The sequence below is a fragment of the Pituophis catenifer genome, unplaced genomic scaffold (assembly GCF_029215685.1).
Source record: "Pituophis catenifer annectens isolate HBS135680 unplaced genomic scaffold, rPitCat1.0.hap2 SCAF_1, whole genome shotgun sequence".
Classification (NCBI taxonomy): domain Eukaryota; kingdom Metazoa; phylum Chordata; class Lepidosauria; order Squamata; family Colubridae; genus Pituophis; species Pituophis catenifer.
This window is the reverse complement of record NW_027256881.1, coordinates 278,258,525-278,276,542: the sequence shown is the minus strand read 5'-3', so window position 1 is coordinate 278,276,542 and position 18,018 is coordinate 278,258,525. Positions and strand designations below refer to the sequence as shown.

Genomic DNA, 18,018 nt, shown 5'->3' with positions numbered 1-18,018 from the left:
CACTGGTTTACACCCAATAAACAGAATCACCAAATAAATAGATGCCTCAAGTATTTTCCACATTCATGTCAAAAATGGAACAAGTGTACGATGAAGAACAGAAGAAGCATTCAGGCATGCTTCCCAAAAACGAAGGTGGTTTGATGTACAAAAAAAGGTTATTTCCACATTCGGCAAGAGAAAGAAACAAAGGAACTCAGGGAAGTACTCTATACCAAATGTGATGCTTCCATACCTTTTGATAAACTTGAAGCTCCTTGATTTTGTTCTGCAGATCAAATCTGAGTTCTTCAGTTATTTCGGGGTCACAGGCACAATAAGCTAATATTTCCAGACAAGCCTCCAGAGGCCATCTATCCAGACACCGAAGGGCCAATCTGCTCCTAAGTATGGCATCTCTCACTGGAAACAGGTAGTGCCATCCTTCCTCACCTAAAAAGAAGGCATTTTTTTTTTAATTTTTTATTGAAAATTATTAAAAAATACAGAAAAAAATATAATAATATGGATAGAATTGCAGAGAGTAATATAATACATATAGAGTTTTAAAGTATCAATTTTCGCCTGGAGAAAGTACAAACTTTGGCTTCCGGTGACGTCACCATAAGAAGAAGAAGGATAGGAAAAGAAGGCATTTTTCAAAGAGAGAAGCAGACTCAGTGCATTTTAGCTATGAGGAATAAACCTTGTAATGAATAACCTAGTACTAAGAAAGTGATAACAATGATTAGGAACATAGAAAACTTTCTTACACAAACCACTTGCTCATCTATTTAGTTTTGGATGCAGGAACTAACATCTCTATTCCTCAAGGTTTCTTTCCTAATTCTACCTGAAAATGCCAGAGATTTCACCTGGGTCCCAAATGCAAAATATATGATCAATTCTAGCTTCCCCCTTCATTAATAGCGGTATGCCTCTCTCTTTTATAAAACAGAAATAACTGAAGGAATGAAGGCGGTTATACATGTCCCAGGATAATGTTGCAGGATCCAATCTGGATCAGTCACCAGGATCATAAGTTTTGCCTTCTGAGCTTTCGGACTGGTGTTGGAGCCCATCCTCAGGGAACTTCTCTCTAGCAGACACACTCCAACACAAATCCGAAAGCTTGGAAGAAAAAACCTCTCGTCCTGGTGACCGACGCAGATTCGATCCTGCATAACTTAAATATTTTCATATCTCCTTTATCATCTCCTCTCATCTCAACCAGACCATCTGATAGAGCAGGGGTCTCCAACCTTGGCAACTTTAAGACTTGTGGACTTTAACTCCCAGAATTCCGGGAGTTGAAGTCCACAAATCTTAAAGTTGCCAAGGTTGGAGACCCCTGTGATAGAGAATGAGCCTGTTGCTAGATTTTATGGCTGAATGCATTTTCCCTCAAAAGCTAGAAGCTTAAATCACCCATTTGCAGCTTCATATCCAAAACACCATTGTTTACAGAAAGAGTAAAGATTTTTACCATCAGCTGTGGCACAACTCAATACAGCATCCCGCACGGTGACTAGCTCTTGCATATCCTGGCTGTAGAAATCCAAGATTTTGAGGGCCCTGGGCCAATCCTTTGCCTTGAGAGCTTGTTCAAAGGTCTCCATTAACACTTCAACAGCCATGGAGGAATGCAATCCCAGGAAAAGCAATGAGACGTGAGACTGTCCACAAAGCTCGCTAGCCAAACTGATTCCTTTATCCTGAGGATCCTCTAGAGGCTCAAACATAGTAAGAAGAAAATTTTCTAGGAAGGGAAACTCCTTTAACAATATTTCACATTCTTTGGAAATCTGATCCATAGACAAGGGCGCTTCCCTTTTCCCTCGGAATTCAATCCACGATAAACTCTGCTTGGGTGGCTTTTGCACTTTTAAGGCAGTCAGACAAGCCATGGTAGCTATGAGTTTTGACTGAGATTTTAGAAAACTGAGGGTGGAAGCGGTGAGCGAATGCTGGTTAAGATCAGGCAAAGAGGGGGGATTATTGGAAGCGTTCTCAGACTCCATGGCTGGATTATGCACTGGAATCTCAATATCTGGCAGACAATGATATGCATGCAAATGCGCTAGGCTACTGATGTTTGTCAAAAGGGATCTAGTCTGGTTGCTTTGCATGTTGGTGCAGAGAGGCAATGCCTTACAGCAACAGTTGATGATCACTTGCTGCACATTTAAATTCAGTTCTTCTTTAGCTAGCAGCAAAGACAACCTGCAGATTTGAGAATATATAAAAATAAATTTGGAAAGGAAAAATGGTTATGGATGAGTATACATCACCAAATGCATATTAAACACCTCCAAATAAATATGCCCATTAAGCATCTAAACACATACTGAATAAACACGGGAAAGGTAGCTGAACTGTCTATGATTAATCATAATTTAACTGGAACACCAGGATCTCTTGGGATTTTGTTATACATTTCTTTATTTTACTTTAAAAAATATTTCTTCAATCTTTTAGAAACAGGATTTCTTTAAAAAACAACAACACTAAAGACATACTCTAAAGACATACTCCGCAATTGTTACAAGTGGATTTAGGAAAAAAATGTACATATTTATCATCTTGTTTTAGGTGGAAAAAAATTACATATTGAAAAATTTCAAACACAATTAATTAATCCTAGAGCCTAGAACAGATTCAGTGCTGATTTATTTATTTGTGATCTTTCCCCCCTTAGGTTTAATACAATAAATTATAGAACACAGTATGTGTGTGGAATAACCTGATTTTAACATTTCCCATCTTAATAATAAAGGTAAAGGTTCCCCTCGCACCTATGTGCTAGTTGTTCCCGACTCTAGGGGGCGGTGCTCATCTCCTTTTCAAAGCCAAAGAGCCAGCACTGTCCGAAGACGTCTCCGTGGTCATATGGCTGGCATGACTAAATGCCAGAAGCGCATGGAATGCTGTTACCTTCCCACCAAAGGTGGTCCCTATTTTTCTACTTGCATTTTTTTTACGTGCTTTCGAACTGCTAGGTTGGCAGAAGCTGGGACAAGTAACAGGAGCTCACCACGTTATGCGGCACTAGGGATTCAAACCGCTGAACTGCTGACCTTTTCGATCAACAAGCTCAGCGTCCTAGCCACTGATCCACCTTCCAATCTTAATAAGTACTTCTATATGGAAGACTGACAGATCAGAGAGTGGATCATGCAAAGATGCATCTCTTTATTATGCTTGTTTTCACCATGTCACAAAGATTATTTCAGAAGATTTTGTGCTATAAATAACATATATTAATTATGAAGCTCATCTGATATTCTCTGCTATAATCCCCAATTTACCTAGTATACAAAAATAGACTTTGAAAAATATTTTATCTTTTATCACAGCATCTAGCATTACCTCCAAATAACATAGTGACTTTAGTCTCAATCCTACATTTGATGATTATATATTAGGACAGGCTGTCAAATTCCCGGCCCATGGGCCAGATGAGTCATGTGCTGGCCATGCCCACGCCCGGTTTAGCGAAGGGGGAAAAAAAGTCTCAATATGTCATGTGATGCCGCCGTGACGACATGAGTTTGACACCCCCTGAACTAGGACATGTATAAATTACTTTGTTCAGATCCCATGCAGGAAAATCACATTAATGTTTAGAACAGTTAAAACAAAGTTACAGTAATCCTTGATTTATGACCACAAATTGGGATCAGAACGTCTGTTGCTAAGCAATGCAATCATTAACTGAGTCACATCCAATTCTACAACTTTTTTCCATTTTAACAGTTGTTAAGTGAATCACCATATATGTTAAATGAATCACATGGCTATTATGTGAATCCAGATTTTTACATTCCCTTTGCATGTCAGAAGCCCCCTGGGAAGATCATAAATGGCGATCATGTGACCACAGGATGCTGCAACTGTTATAAATACAAGTCAGTTGCCAGGCACCTGAATTCTGATCATGTGACCACAGGACTGTTGTAATGGTTGTAAGTGAAAGGCCCAATCATAAATCACTTTTTTGGGCACTGTCATAACTTTGAATGGTCGTTAAATCAACGATCGTAAGTCAAGGACTACTTGTACTTTATGTCAGTGGAAAACAACGTATATAAACTACTCTACTGAGATACCTGACACTGCTATTACTACAACAAAAGCATGCCAAAACATTTAATTCAGTGTTTCTCAACCTTCGTAGCTTGAAGATGGATGGACTTCAACTCCCAGAATCCCCCGGCCAGCGCTGCTGGCTGGGGGATTCTGGGAGTTGAAGTCCACCCATCTTCAAGCTTCCAAGGTTGAGAAACACTGATTTAATAGCAGTTGTATTTAGGTGATTGTGGAGTCTTTTGTAACAAAAGCTTAGTGATCTAAATTCAACACAATACTGTACTTGTTTAACAATTGCAATCGATTCTGGTAACACGATCACTAAGCAACCACGTAAGAGAAAGAGAAATTGAAAGAGAAAAAGAGAGAGAGAGAGAGAGAGAGGGAGAGGGAGGGAGGGAGGGAGGGAGGGAGGGGGAGAGAGAGAGAGAGAGAGAGAGATGCTGCAAAGATTGCTAGTTGCTGCTGTCTCATTCAGATATATAGTAGTTCTTTCATACTATGCCAGAATGAATCCCACTCCAGTGTACATTGTAATCAGCTGCACAAATCTGAGCACAATTGTGCATATTGGTTGGAAAATGATTTTTTTTACTACCATTTATTATGGTTTTATTACTGTTGCCATTTGCAAATGGTCATTTTCCGAAGCAGTTGCTAAACAAGAACTACCTGTAATATTTCCAAAGAAGCACATTCAGCCACTGAGCACATAAATGAAAGACTCTTACCTGTCAGGGGCAATCTGTTTCTCAAATAGAAGCTGGGATAGCAAATGAGATGGACTTTGCTGGAGCAAAACGAATGGATTTCCAACTTGGATCTCTGCAGATTGATCTAGAAGCAAAAACAGTTATTAAAAAAATAATATATTGGTTGGACTTTGTTTCATTGTATGTCCCCAAACCCATCTTCCACATCTCTTGCCATGCAGTAATGCTAAGAGTTTGTTATGATCTTTTTACGGTATTCCAATTTCTGTTACACAGCTGCAAATTAGTTTATAGATTTTACCCTCTATCTTAATAAAATATACTTAAGATATCTACCATATTTTTTGGAGTATAAAATGCACTGGAGTATAAGATGCACCTTAGTTTTTGGGGAGGAAAATAAGAAAAAAGCTGATTGGCGGGTGGATCGGCCTCCCGGAACACCCCCAATCAGCTGTTCCCAGAGGTGAATTTTAGCAACAGGTTCGTTGATTGTGAGCTCTGTGCCTTGCTTTTTTTTTTCAGCTTCTGAAACCTCCCTTTAAGAGGCTTTTTTTTTCTGCCTCTGAAAGCCTCCGATACAGAGATTCAGGGGAAAAAAAGCCTCTGAAAGAAGCTTCAGAAAAAAGCCTCAGAAACAAAGCTTCAGAAAAAAAGCCTCCAAACAGGCTTTTTTTCTGAAGCTCTGTTTGGATGCTTTTTTTCTTGAAGCTCTATTTGGAGGCTTTTTTTCTGAAGCTCTGTTTGGAGGGGTTTTTTTAGCCTCTGAAACCTCAGGTTGAGAGGCTGGGTGGGGCTACATTCGGAATATAAGACGCACCAAGATTTTGACCCTCTTTTTTGGGGGAAAAAGGTGCGTCTTATACTCCGAAAAATACGATAAGTAGTTCAGTGTGAACTCAAATATAGGCAAAAATGAATGCAATCATTTAAAGTTCCTATTAATATGCTATTTTTATCCACTCTTTTTTGATCTGCTTTCTTTCATTACTAAAAGTGGATCCTCTTGAACTAAACCTACATACCTTGCTTCAATAGGGTGCAATCTCTCACCTATTTCTGGTGTGAGGCTTCGAAAGATAATGGAAGCCAGCTTGTTAATATAATCAAAAACTGTTTGTACATAGGCAGTCTGCCCATATCCCTCCGGCATAGTCACAGCGTATTGGTCCAAGATTTTTAGAAGATGTTTGATCTGACCGCAAACTGGATGTGCCTCTAATGCTGCTGGTTTCAGAAAAGCTTGTTCTACCAAAGAAGCAAGCATGTTTCCTTTGGAATCTGTAAAAACAAAGAGGATTAGATATTACAGATCTGAGAAATCCAACTTTTTCTATCAATGAGAGAACTCTCCCACATTTGCACTAATATTGAACTGAAAGAATTAAGGAATAGCTATTGTATCTATATTTTTATATTTCAAGGATTTAATTGTTTGAAATGTTAAATCCTATTTTAACTGCAAATCTGTTTTTGGAAGCTGCCTTGAGCATCGTGCAGGTAAGGCATAAAGCTAAACACATTTCATACGAGATAATAGAGTTAAACATTCATGAGCAAAAAAAAAAAAAAAGTAATTCACCCGCATATGTACCTGAAAAATTGTCTACGTGAGCCAGATTTTGCAGGATTTCATCCAAGTGTTGTGACAAAACAAGCTGATTAGTAATACAGTCCGCAGTGAGATCTGGGTAACAGGTCTGCAGCAAATCCACAATGCTGCAGTGGAAATGACAACTTATTTTCTCATCAGAAATTTCTGTTAGGAAACAATGGGAAAATTCCTTAATATAAATATTTCAGTCTCACTTGTAGCACTAAACACATATGCAAAAACACATGGAAGAAATTAAATGTCATGAACGGGGTGAAATGGATTTTTTTCAAACTGTCCTATAATATAAGCCTAAATGTAGTTGATTAATAAAATGGGAGATCTGCAACATAGTATATATATAATGGGATATTTTAATATACATGCACTTATATTCTACCAAGACTCTAAAAACCAGTTTGGCTGAGTGCCTTTAATCTTCTGTTTGCCTTCTTTTTTTTGTGGCAGACAAAATTTTACAAGAGTTTGGGGTAGCAGGAAAAACAATGCAACACAATCTCCACAATTTAACTGCTTGTATATGGCATCAGAACACAGGAGTGAAAGGACAGGGGTTGTGTTGCGACATTATAGAACACATCATTTTTCCATTGCTATGGCTAGATATGGATACCTGTGTTTACATCTTACTTTTCCTAGCATTTCAAAATTATCTAGCAATAATAACGCAAATCTTACATACTGTAAAAACAATAAAAAAGGAAAACACCTTAAAAAGTAAAAATGTTAAAAACCGGAAGGAAGAGATTAAATGAAATGAAACTAAATTCAAAGTAATTACGCAATGAATACAATAAAAACAGATCCTCAGGAATAGCAATGAAAAACAGGAAGCAAAAGAAAAAAATCTTGATTCATAAAAAGATGGCCACTTAAATAGCAATAGCACTTAAGACTTATATTCTGCTTCACAGTGCTTTACAGCCCTCCCTAAGCAGTTTACAACAATCTGTGTCCTCATTTTACCCATCTCGGAAGGATGGAAGGCTGAGTCAACCTTGAGCCTGGTGAGATTCGAACTGCCAAATTGCAGGCAGTCAGCAGAAGTAGTACTGCATTCTAACCACTGCGCCACCACAGCTCTTAAAGTGGCCCCAATGAGCCACCTTAGGAAGTGGTGCCAGAACACAATTGTAAGAATGAAGAATAGTGTATGTATGAATGAAGTAATGACACAAAGCAAAAAAACTACCTGATTTGGGCTGTCCTTGTGGTATGTTGATAATTTTACTTATTTGCTGGAGAACTGCTGGGAAACCTCTCAAGCCATCAGGATTCTGGTGAACGGAATCAAGTCTTCTGCCTGTTATTAGATGTAAGATGACAACCCAGGAAGAAGATATATTAGTAGATTTATATACACACGTTGCCATTGTTTTCCTTACTTAACTTCTTTGAATTTTTAAAATATAAAACAGAATAGGGAAATTTACCTTTGATTTCAAGGCTATTCTGTAATTTTCTCTCTGCTGTTTCTAAGAGCTGCTTGCAGGTTTTCCACAAATTACACTGAGTAGTTGCCAAATCGAATATGGCCATAGCAGAGGGACAAAGCTCTTCCAGAACATTATTCAAAGGGTCAGTACATTCCAGTTGGATGCTGCTAGTCCAGAAGTTCTCTTGGAGCACGGGTTCAAGGCTTTCTGAAGGGGCAAGAAGCTTATCCGTAACATCCGAAATGGAGTAAAACACCATCCCTTGGGAAAGCAAAAATGAAAGTTGCATTAAAGGATTTGGGACTTAACTTATTACAGGTTTTCAGTTCTGAAACCTTCGTTTTCCTTCCACTTTGCCTAACTTCAGGAGCGTGTGACTTTTTAATGCTTATTGTGGTTTTCCTTGAAACTGAGCAGAGCACAATCACTGTTTCCGTTAGCAAGATGGAAATATGTCTTGCCAGTTGTAAGGACTTGGACCTAAAAAGATCTTATCCGTGTAGAAAGTTGCATACATAAGGAAGTATCATTGGATTTCTTCAGTTTCCAAGTCCTTACTGTACTATGAGCCGTGGTGGCGCAGTGGTTAAGAGTACAGTACTGCAGGCTACTTCTGCTGATCACTGGCTGCCAGCAGTTTGGCAGATCGAATCTCACCAGGCTCAAGGTTGACTCAGACTTCCATCCTTCCGAGGTTGGTAAAATGAGGACCCAGATTGTTGGGGGCAATATGCTGACTCTGTAAACCACTTACAGAGGGCTGTAATAGCAGTATAAGTGCTATTGCTAGTGCTATTGCTACTTCTCCCATTTCAAATTGATTTAGGAATTCCTTTGATCTTATGGCAGGTGTGGATAGGGGATAAAAAACAGGAAATTCCAATAGCAACAATCAGAATTCAGTCCAGAGCTTTGTTTTGCTTTGGTTTGTCTATTACTATTACTATTCTTTGTATGCATATATACAATATATGCACACAGAAGGTGAGTGGAGGGAAAAATGAAGAATAGACACCAATGATAGAGGAAACATGCTTGAACTAATAGCTCCTAACATACAGTGGTACCTTAGCACTCAACTATTTGAAACTCATCAAATTTGGTATGCAACTCATTTTGTTGTGAAAATTTTGTCCTGGTACTAATCGTTTGTTTGGTACTCAATGCACAAGCTAGAAGTTGTAGGTGTCGGCCGCCATGTGACTTACTACATTATTTCTTATGGGAAAATTGTGTTTGGTACTCATCATTTTTGATACTCATCACGCCGCCCGGAACCAATTAACGATGAGTATCGCAATATCACTGTATAGAGAAGTAAAACTCTTTTTTACCACAATACTCACAATATCCCAAATACGTCTTTCATAATCAATTGCAGGGAGAGAGATTTTTTTTTATTTTGTACTTGATGTTTTTACTTGGCTGTTCACCGCCCTGAGTCCTCAGGGAGAAGGGCGGTATACAAATTCAAAATAAAATAAAAATAAAATAAAAAACAATTTATCTGTGCAACTTCTGTGTCATTAGGCAACATACAGCCCACTAGCTATCTAACTTTATCCTTCCCTCTCAAAAATAATATATAGCAAACTGAAATTTAATTCTGTTGAAGTTACATATGTACTATACATATGTATGCAAAGCCTCATTTCCCAGGGCCTGATTTGTTAAAACGAGTAACCAAATTTTACCAGCAGCTGCTGCATTTCCAATAGCCTGTAGGGTTGAACGGCCACTGCCAGTCTGTTTTAGGTTTCCAGATCCCTCCGATGACTGATGTTCGATCTTGTGTTCTACTTTTGCTAGCTCCCCAATCACTTCTTGGTAACGCTCCAGGAAAATTAGTTCACCATAGGAAGCAGACGTTTCCAAATCAAACATAATAGCAACCTGATATTACAGAGTTAAGAGGCAACGTATGCTTGTTAAGTAAGATTTTAAAACATATTTAATTTTTGACAGAAAAAAAAATAATAAGCTCAACTTTATTCCGATAAATCTTTCTAATAATTTCTCTGGAAGGATATAGTCAAAGAAATTTTATAAGGCACAGATAATATTTATAATTTATAAAAAAAAATCTGCTGGGTAATTCAATCTTCCCCAATTGCCTTTAATTTTATTATAACATTAAAAAAAACATTTTTAAAACTTCAAGAAATTATTGCCTAGCTGAATGGACAGATCTCTACTATTTTCTCAGAAGAAACAATGCTAATAGGTTTTGAAATGTTCCTCTTCTGCCATCGAATACACACACTGACAAAAATACATCTCAGTTTTCTCAATTAGCAGGGTGAAAACAGTACAAACTTCCACAGATTGCTTGGAGTACATAATACACAAGGAGTAGATCAGAATAATGGGATATTAATTTCTAAAGGTTCTGTGGAGAGAGTAGAAATTAATAGAGATATTCAGGAATCCAACTGGTTTCTGTCAATTGAGTTTCTGTGCCATTACCTGATGAGCTTCGATGTAATTTCCTCTCAAGATGCATGCAACAAGAAGAGATTCTGGTGGGGAAAGCATGGCTGGGATGAGGGAATTCTCTGGAGGCTTTATCCAGTATTCTGCATCACTACCATCAGAGGACGCACCAGCACTGCCTTCTAAAAACAAAAACAAAAAACACTATACCCATGATTAGGTTCACTTTGCTTCCCGAAGAAAAATACCAATACAAGCAGAAATGGTTTTAGAACAGTCCGTGATGTCATCAAATGGTTGCAAAATATAATGGGAAAAGGTAATTTTCTTTGTTTTGATTAGATATAAAATATAATTGTCACTCTTTACAGTTGATGTTTCATAGTATCAATGAATGAATGAATGAATGAATGAATCAACCAATCTGTTAATTATATGTTTGAAAGCCACAGTATCAAAACAGATTAAAAACTGAACTGACAAATTCACAAGCATTTACAGAAGAAAAAAAAAAACCTCAGCCATAATTTAGAAACCAAAGCTGCCATTGGAAATACGGGTAGTCCTCAAGTTACAACTGTTGGTTTAGTGACCGTTCGAAGTTACAACGGCACTGAAAAGAGTGACTTACGACCGTTTTTCACACTTACAAACTTTGCAGCATTCCCAAAGCTGCTTGATCAAAAATTCAGATGCTTGGCAACTGATTCATATTTATGACGGTTGTGGGGCCCCAGGAGTCACGTGAATACCTTTTGCGACTTTCCGACAAGCAAAGTCAATGGGGAAGCCAGATTCACATAGCAACCGTGCTACTAACTGAACAACTACAGTGATTCATTTAACAACCGTGGTTAGAAAAGTCATAACATGGGACAAAAACTCCCTTAACAAACGTCTTGCTTTGCAATAGAAATGCTTCGCCACAAAAGTTGTGGTCGTACATGTGAGGACTACCTTTATGCAAGAGAAAAGGCAAAGCCTCTGAAAGGAGGAGCATGTATAAAGCATCTCTTTTCAAACGCTTAACGCCAGCTTGCTTGCAGGGCCTGTTCACCTGCGCTGTAAGCTGCCTTTTGGCTATTTCCACAATCACACAATCCTCTTGGTTTCGCTTTCTTCCTGGCAACGGCCCCTTTCCAAGCAACTGTACGAACTTTGCAAATGAACAGGTTGCTTTAATGAGTAAACCTGAGGTATTTTGTAGAACACATTTGAAGGTTTTTCAAGCTCTTTTAAGGTAAAACGTTCCTGAGACAGAAGCAAGGTGGGTTTCCATGACCGAGAAAGCTCTTCCATACCTGATGTGCTGGTGACACTTAATTCACTGCTGGAGCTCTCCCGTGATGGGTTTGAAGTTCTTCTGGGTTCTGAAGCAGGAAAAAAAAAATAAAGAGAAAAAGTTGAGCGAAGCATATTACTTTATTTTCATTACAGCAACTACAGACTAATTGAGAGATGAGTGGTAAAACTAAAGGTTTTATCCAGTCTAGAGAAATTCTTATATTATTACCTTGGGCTGGCTTAGAGAATTCGTATGCAGAGTACTATAAATTGCTTTGCGTTAGGATAATCTATACAATTTGTCTAATTTGTACTAATTTTTATTTTACACCCTGGCCTCATATATTAACTTCATGACAGCACAGCCATTGCTCAAAATATGCAATATTGGTCTCCAAACTATGCAAATGCAGGATATAACACAGGAGAAGGAAGATTTAAAACAGTCTGCCTTTAAACAAAATGTTTTACAGCAACAGCTTAGCTTATATTTGAAGGACTTTGTTCTCCCCGATATTGTCTATAAGACAGTATCTTATTACATTCATGTCAAATATAATTATACACATAGAATCATGACTAAGTCCCACCCTGTTCTTTAACCACTGCAGGACTAAGTGGCAATTTTCTTATCTCTAAGAAGCAAATTCACTTTAAAATTCAGCTGCAGTAAGCACAACTTGGTTGTTTTGGACAAAGCAAGCTCCTTCTTAAGCATTGCTGAACGGTATTTCCAACCCAGCTATTCTGGATGTTTGGATTAATCAGAATCTTTTGCTGAATGTGAGCTAGGGAGATAGGAGATCCCAATATTTTAGATCTATGGAGTCTATTCGGAAGCATCAAATATAGTATATTTTTTCTCATCTACCCCCCAATTTAAGATTGCAATTATGAACCAGCAACGGGTTGTAAGATACTGTAGTGAATAAAGAATATTGTCTTGAAAGACAGTGGGACAGGCCCCACTCCCCCAATTCCTATGAAGTTAAAAGGGGGAGAAAAGGTAGCATATTGAGGCTTGCAACATCCTTTTATTATGGTTGTTCTAATAAAAGTTGGTTTAAAAAAAGCTTTAGGTCTGCACGGTGTCTGTGACTAGTTTGCCCCCTCTTTTATCTTCATGAGAATTAGAGAGGAGGACCTGATCTAAACTGTTTTCGGAAACCATTTTCTTGGCCTGGGCACAAGTGTCATTTATCTGATCATGGCAATGGTAGCAGGTCTTCCCTCTGTCCTCCAAGACCATCTTCATTCACTACAGAGTTATAATATAGACAAATGATCAGAATATCATAGAACTGTGAGGTTCTGACTAGCAGAAGCAACAATACATCTGTGACAGTGATATAAGACTCATAGCTATTTCTACCACTTTACCTGGCTTTTTTCTCTGAGACTGAGTGTGCTTTTTCAAGAAGGATGTTTTGGTTAAACTATAGTTTATTCTAGTTGGACCACGATGACTACCTGCAAAAACACCATTAAGTTGTTGTATCATTGCCGTTTTATCACAACATGCGTTAGATGAAAGCAACAACAACAAAAAAAGATATAAATATTGAGACGTCCGCTCTCTCTCAATTTGGGTAATTCTCCTTACAGCTTCTTTGTTTAAAGCAGAAATATGGCTGCGTCGTGTGATGCATCTTAGCGAGAAGAATGAAAACTCATCATAATCAGCTTGCGCCAAGGAATACATTCTGATTCACAGCTGTCTTCTTTTCAGAGAGTTCTAAAACTTTGTTACATTCAAATATATTTCACTCAGGTATGCTTGGGGAAGACAAAATGAATTATCATTAATACATCATCCCCGATATTTGGGGTACATCATACAATAGGTTTAAAGGCCCACACAAGAGAGATAACTTTTTGTAATGCAATAGAAATACATCACACTGCTGTATCTTCTCCCTGTTCTTTTCCAAACCAACTATATATTGTAGGCTCACCTGTATATGCATCTACTTCTTGACTTTCTCCACAAAAGGATGTAAAATTGCTTCTTTTTAAGCTGTCACCAAGAGAAGCATCTATCTTTTTTGAATGAAATCTCTTAATAATTCTTACCTGTGTTTTTGTTGCTGAGCACTAGTCTGTGCCGCCACTGAGCTTCAGAAAGATACTTGGAGAACTGCTGCATACGTCTGTGAAAGCTCTCCCTATTTACAGATAAATTCAAGCTATCTAGCAGAGCCAGTTCCATCGTAGGGACGTGTCTTGAATCCCACACAAAAGAATGCTCAATTTCTTTCAGATGCTCCATGAGCATTTTGAGAAATATTTCCAAAGCTTCCTCATCGACTAGAAAGCCATAGATATTACTGGTGAAGTGTTTCAAATCCAAATAGCTCAGCCCAAAGGAACCACAATTTCTGTTGCTTGAGTCCAAATTGAATGATGTTTGGCTGCTCTTGGGTGCAGAGGAAGTGTGTGCATGGGCTATCACCTCAGGACTGACAGAGTGCTGAGGACTTGGTGAGGTGGATGAATCTTGGCTAGCACAACGCTCTGCTCTCTTGCTTTTTTTCCTGAAGCCAGCATCTTCTGCATTATCTTCTTCTTGTGGACTGTCACCGTAGAGATCACTTGAAGAAACGAAGAGCAAAGAGAATATATTTTCCAGGAGTTCCAACCTTAGAGGAGCAGGTATGCTTCTTAAATAATTCTGACACTTGGAGAGATAGTGAGGAAAGAGACTTGCATAATCTGTCTCTGTGAAGACAAAACAGTTAAGTGAACAGATTCAGTATTTTTCTCCAATCAACAACTCGGTTTGAGAATAGTTGAAATAAATTTGCTGACTTCCCCATAATGTAGTTCTCTGTGACATTATACCAGTGGTGAAATCCAAATTTTTTTACTACTGGTTCTGTGGGCATGGCTTGGTGGGCATGGTGTGGCTTGGTGGGCATGGCAGGGGAAGGATACTGCAAAATCTCCATTCCCTCCCCACTCCTGGGGGAAGGATATTGCAAAATCTCCATTCCCATCCTACTCTGGGCCCAGCCAGAGGTGGTATTTGCCGGTTCTCCGAACTACTCAAAATTTCTGCTACCGGTTCTCCAGAACCTGTCAGAACCTGCTGGATTTCACCCCTGCATTATACCCATTTTCTTACTTTCTATCTTGTATGAGAGAAATTCTACAGCCTGGGGATCCTGGAAGGAGATATAAGGTTGCTTATGTGGACTAAACTAAATAAACATAATCAGCCCAAATACAGTTTTGAGATTAAGAATTATTCATAAGGAAGTGAAAGGTTAAACTGTAGAACCTTCCTTGTTGTACTGTGGGAGCTGGGCCATAGCTGTAGTGGGAGACGCTGACCTCAATATAAGGGAGAATATTCTGAAATTCAGGGGAATCTGAGCCCTAAGATTCTTCTACTGTTCTTATAAACTGTATTTTCTGCAAAGCAGAGGTCTCTTCTAAACTTTAAAAACTTAATGTTGGACCGTTTTATAGAAATGCCCATAAAAAGTAGAGATTTATAATCGATTAGAGATTGGGAATCTACAAGTTGCCATTTTAACACACTTGGGGAAAGTTGGGCTAAATAGTATCATCCAAATAGAAAATGCCACAAGGGAGGTGACCCATGATATTTTCTCTGCAGAATATGGTTATCCTCTAATTCTATAATTTAGTGTCGCTCCCCAAAACTTTGCACACCCCACAAATACAAAAGTTGGATAAAGGAAAGGAAGTACAATATCTGTGTACAAGAGAGCTGTGGTGGCGCAGTGGTTAGAATGCACTATTATAGGCTAACTCAATGCTCTCTACCAGGAGTTTGATTCTAACTGGCTCAAGGTTGGCTCAGCCTTCCAACCTTCTAAGGTCACTAAAATGAGGACCCTGATTGTTGGGGGCAATGCGCTGACTCTGTAAGCCGCTTAGAGAGAGTTGTAAAGCACTATGAAGCAGTATATACATTTTTGTACTATTGCTATCCAACGTTATCATCAGAATGTGCTGCAATATTAGAACAATAGATAAATTTGCAATGACTAGCCCTGAGTTCTCACTGAATAAAATTCTGAACAAAACCATTCAAAACAAAAAGTTCACTTCAAAACGCGCTAAAGGCAGAATGAATAAAAAAAAGCAGCACAAAATTTAATTACAGGTTCTACGAGACCTGGATAGAGAGGTTGACTGGGAAATTCATTCTTCTCCAGAAGTTCATCAGGGAGCTCAGGGACAAAGTAGTTTGCACAGTGTCTGCAATTTGAACCTCTGTGTGCTTTGACACACAATGCATAGATGGCATATTTCATGGCACAAAATGCCTGGTAAAGAGTAAGATTGTGCTGTTGACTCAAAAGGCGGACATCTGGCATCACTGCTGAATCTAAAATAAAAGAGAACAGACAAAACCAGCCATTAGTTAACATTGGCATGCATGATTTTTAAGACTCAATAGCTGATAGCTAATAAGTTAGTAGTTTTAAGACAAAATCCTACAGCCACAGGTTCTTCATCTCAAGGACCGGAGGTTCCTTTGGTTTTCTTCTGTGAAACAGGAAAAGTAGTTTTGATCTCAAAGCGGGAAAGTCTATGTTTTACCTTCCACCATCCTTCACCAGCCAAAGCTAGTGTTTCCTGGCATCCAAGAAGGCCTCAAAAAAGCCACAGCAAGGCCAAGATGAGCAATACAACTTTAAAACAAGGCAATTAGGACTAAACATATTTAAGCAATAAAGAAGAAATTTTGGCCAACCGCGTTACAATTTACAATTACATATTTTACCTTGAACTTCTGTGTACTTGGTTGGAATTTTCTGGAAAAGCTCAATTACTGCTTCCTCATTCAAGGCTAAGAGGTCTGTAAGTTGGTACAGAAGGTAAAGGGAAGAATGGCACTCCAAACTATGAAGATGCTGCAGAAGAATGTTCTCCGGGATACAGTTACTATAAAAGGAAGCAAGCATAGTTTGAATATCAGCAAATGCTGGTTTCACCTCTGGATTTTTTTCTAGATAAAGATACACAACATTCCCAGAGTTTATTTATTTATTTATTAGTTCAATTTATACGCCGCCCTTCTCCGAAGACTCAGGGTGGCTTACAATGCACTTATAGCAATAGCCTTCATTCTTTTGTATAAACCTGCTTATTAGGGCTTTTTGGCCCCCCATAAGCAATATTTCTACAAAGTCAATTTATTGCCCCCACAATCCGGGTCCTCATTCCCAGAGTTGATTTTAGTTAGTATGTGTAGTGTCTTTTTTAGCCCTTAGTTTCAAGAACAATTTAAGCAACATGTAAAACACAAATATAAGAGCCTTGGTAGTACAGTGGTCTAAGGCACCCTGTTATTAAGCTGGTTATTAAGACCAGCTGCCTGCAATTACTGCAGGTTTGAATCTCGCCAAGGCTCAAGGTTGACTCAGCCTTCCATCCTTTCTAAGGTAGGTAAATTGAGGACCCAGTTTATGGGGGCAATAAGCTGACTTTGTATAAATATACAAAAGAATGAAGGCTATTGCTTAGCGCATTGTAAGCCGCCCTGAGTCTCCAGAGAAGGGCAGCATATAAATCAAATTAAAAATAAATAAATAAATAAATTTAGTGACAAAGGCAGGCCTATATATATACCAGAGCAGCCCCATGGCAAGATAAGCAGCAAATAAATTTAACAAGTAAATAAATAAATAACATATTGCAGTTCTATAAAATTGTTTGTTCACTAGCAGGAGCCTATGGAATACATATGATTCACCAACAATTTAATTCTGCAATACAACTACACCAAAGGTTGACCACATCACATTACATATAGCCATGATGGCAAACCTATGGCATGAGTTTCAGAAGTGGCACGCAGAGCCATCTCTCCGGGCACGCCAGCCGTTGCTCTTCCAGGTTCCGGTGCAAACATGCGCACCGGCCAGCTGGTCTTCATACACACGGGAGTGCCAAAAACCGGAGGAGGAGCTCCCTGGTGTGCATGTGAGTACTGGGAAACTGAGCTTCTGGTTTCCGGCGCGCATGTCAGCTAGTCTTCATGCGTGCATGCATGCCAGAAACTGGAAGACCAGGAGACCGGTGCGCATGCGCACGCTGGAAACCGGAAGCTCAAGTTCCCAGTGTGCGCATGCACGCCAGGGAGCTGCTCTTCCAGTTTCCAGCACTTCCACGCATGTGCGCCAGGGAGCTGCTCTTCCAGTTTTTGGTGCTGCCCTGCACGCACACGTGCGCTCCTGTTTTGGTATTCAGTGCCGAAAAGGTTCGCCAACACTGACATATAGGATACAAATTTGCTTAAGTGAGCAATGATGGAGATAGATACCTCCATAGCTAACAGAAACAGAACAATTAAACCAGCATAGCTGAATGGATGTATCTACTCTAGTAAAAAAAAGTATAGATGAGAATTATAAAGATTGCAACTATACCCAGAGACAGCTACTAACCCTTTCCATTCATAGCTATAGCCAGAGCCAAACATGCACACGTT

General features: G+C 38.9%; 1 protein-coding gene across 1 annotated transcript in view; it reads right to left on the bottom strand.

Annotated features, from left to right (window-relative positions):
• ZFYVE26 (zinc finger FYVE-type containing 26) overlaps positions 1 to 18,018 on the bottom strand; it is a 48,819-nt gene that overhangs the window by 22,661 nt on the left and 8,140 nt on the right. Inside the window, exons 8-21 of the mRNA XM_070937885.1 lie at positions 16,309 to 16,469; positions 15,697 to 15,909; positions 13,623 to 14,267; positions 12,930 to 13,019; positions 11,567 to 11,635; positions 10,299 to 10,447; positions 9,527 to 9,725; positions 7,830 to 8,093; positions 7,589 to 7,699; positions 6,376 to 6,540; positions 5,835 to 6,062; positions 4,800 to 4,905; positions 1,466 to 2,202; positions 236 to 432 (exon numbers count right to left, since the gene is read on the bottom strand). Of these exons, the coding sequence (XP_070793986.1) occupies positions 236 to 432; positions 1,466 to 2,202; positions 4,800 to 4,905; positions 5,835 to 6,062; positions 6,376 to 6,540; positions 7,589 to 7,699; positions 7,830 to 8,093; positions 9,527 to 9,725; positions 10,299 to 10,447; positions 11,567 to 11,635; positions 12,930 to 13,019; positions 13,623 to 14,267; positions 15,697 to 15,909; positions 16,309 to 16,469 (3,334 nt within the window). The remainder of the gene's footprint in view (positions 1 to 235; positions 433 to 1,465; positions 2,203 to 4,799; positions 4,906 to 5,834; positions 6,063 to 6,375; positions 6,541 to 7,588; positions 7,700 to 7,829; positions 8,094 to 9,526; positions 9,726 to 10,298; positions 10,448 to 11,566; positions 11,636 to 12,929; positions 13,020 to 13,622; positions 14,268 to 15,696; positions 15,910 to 16,308; positions 16,470 to 18,018) is intronic.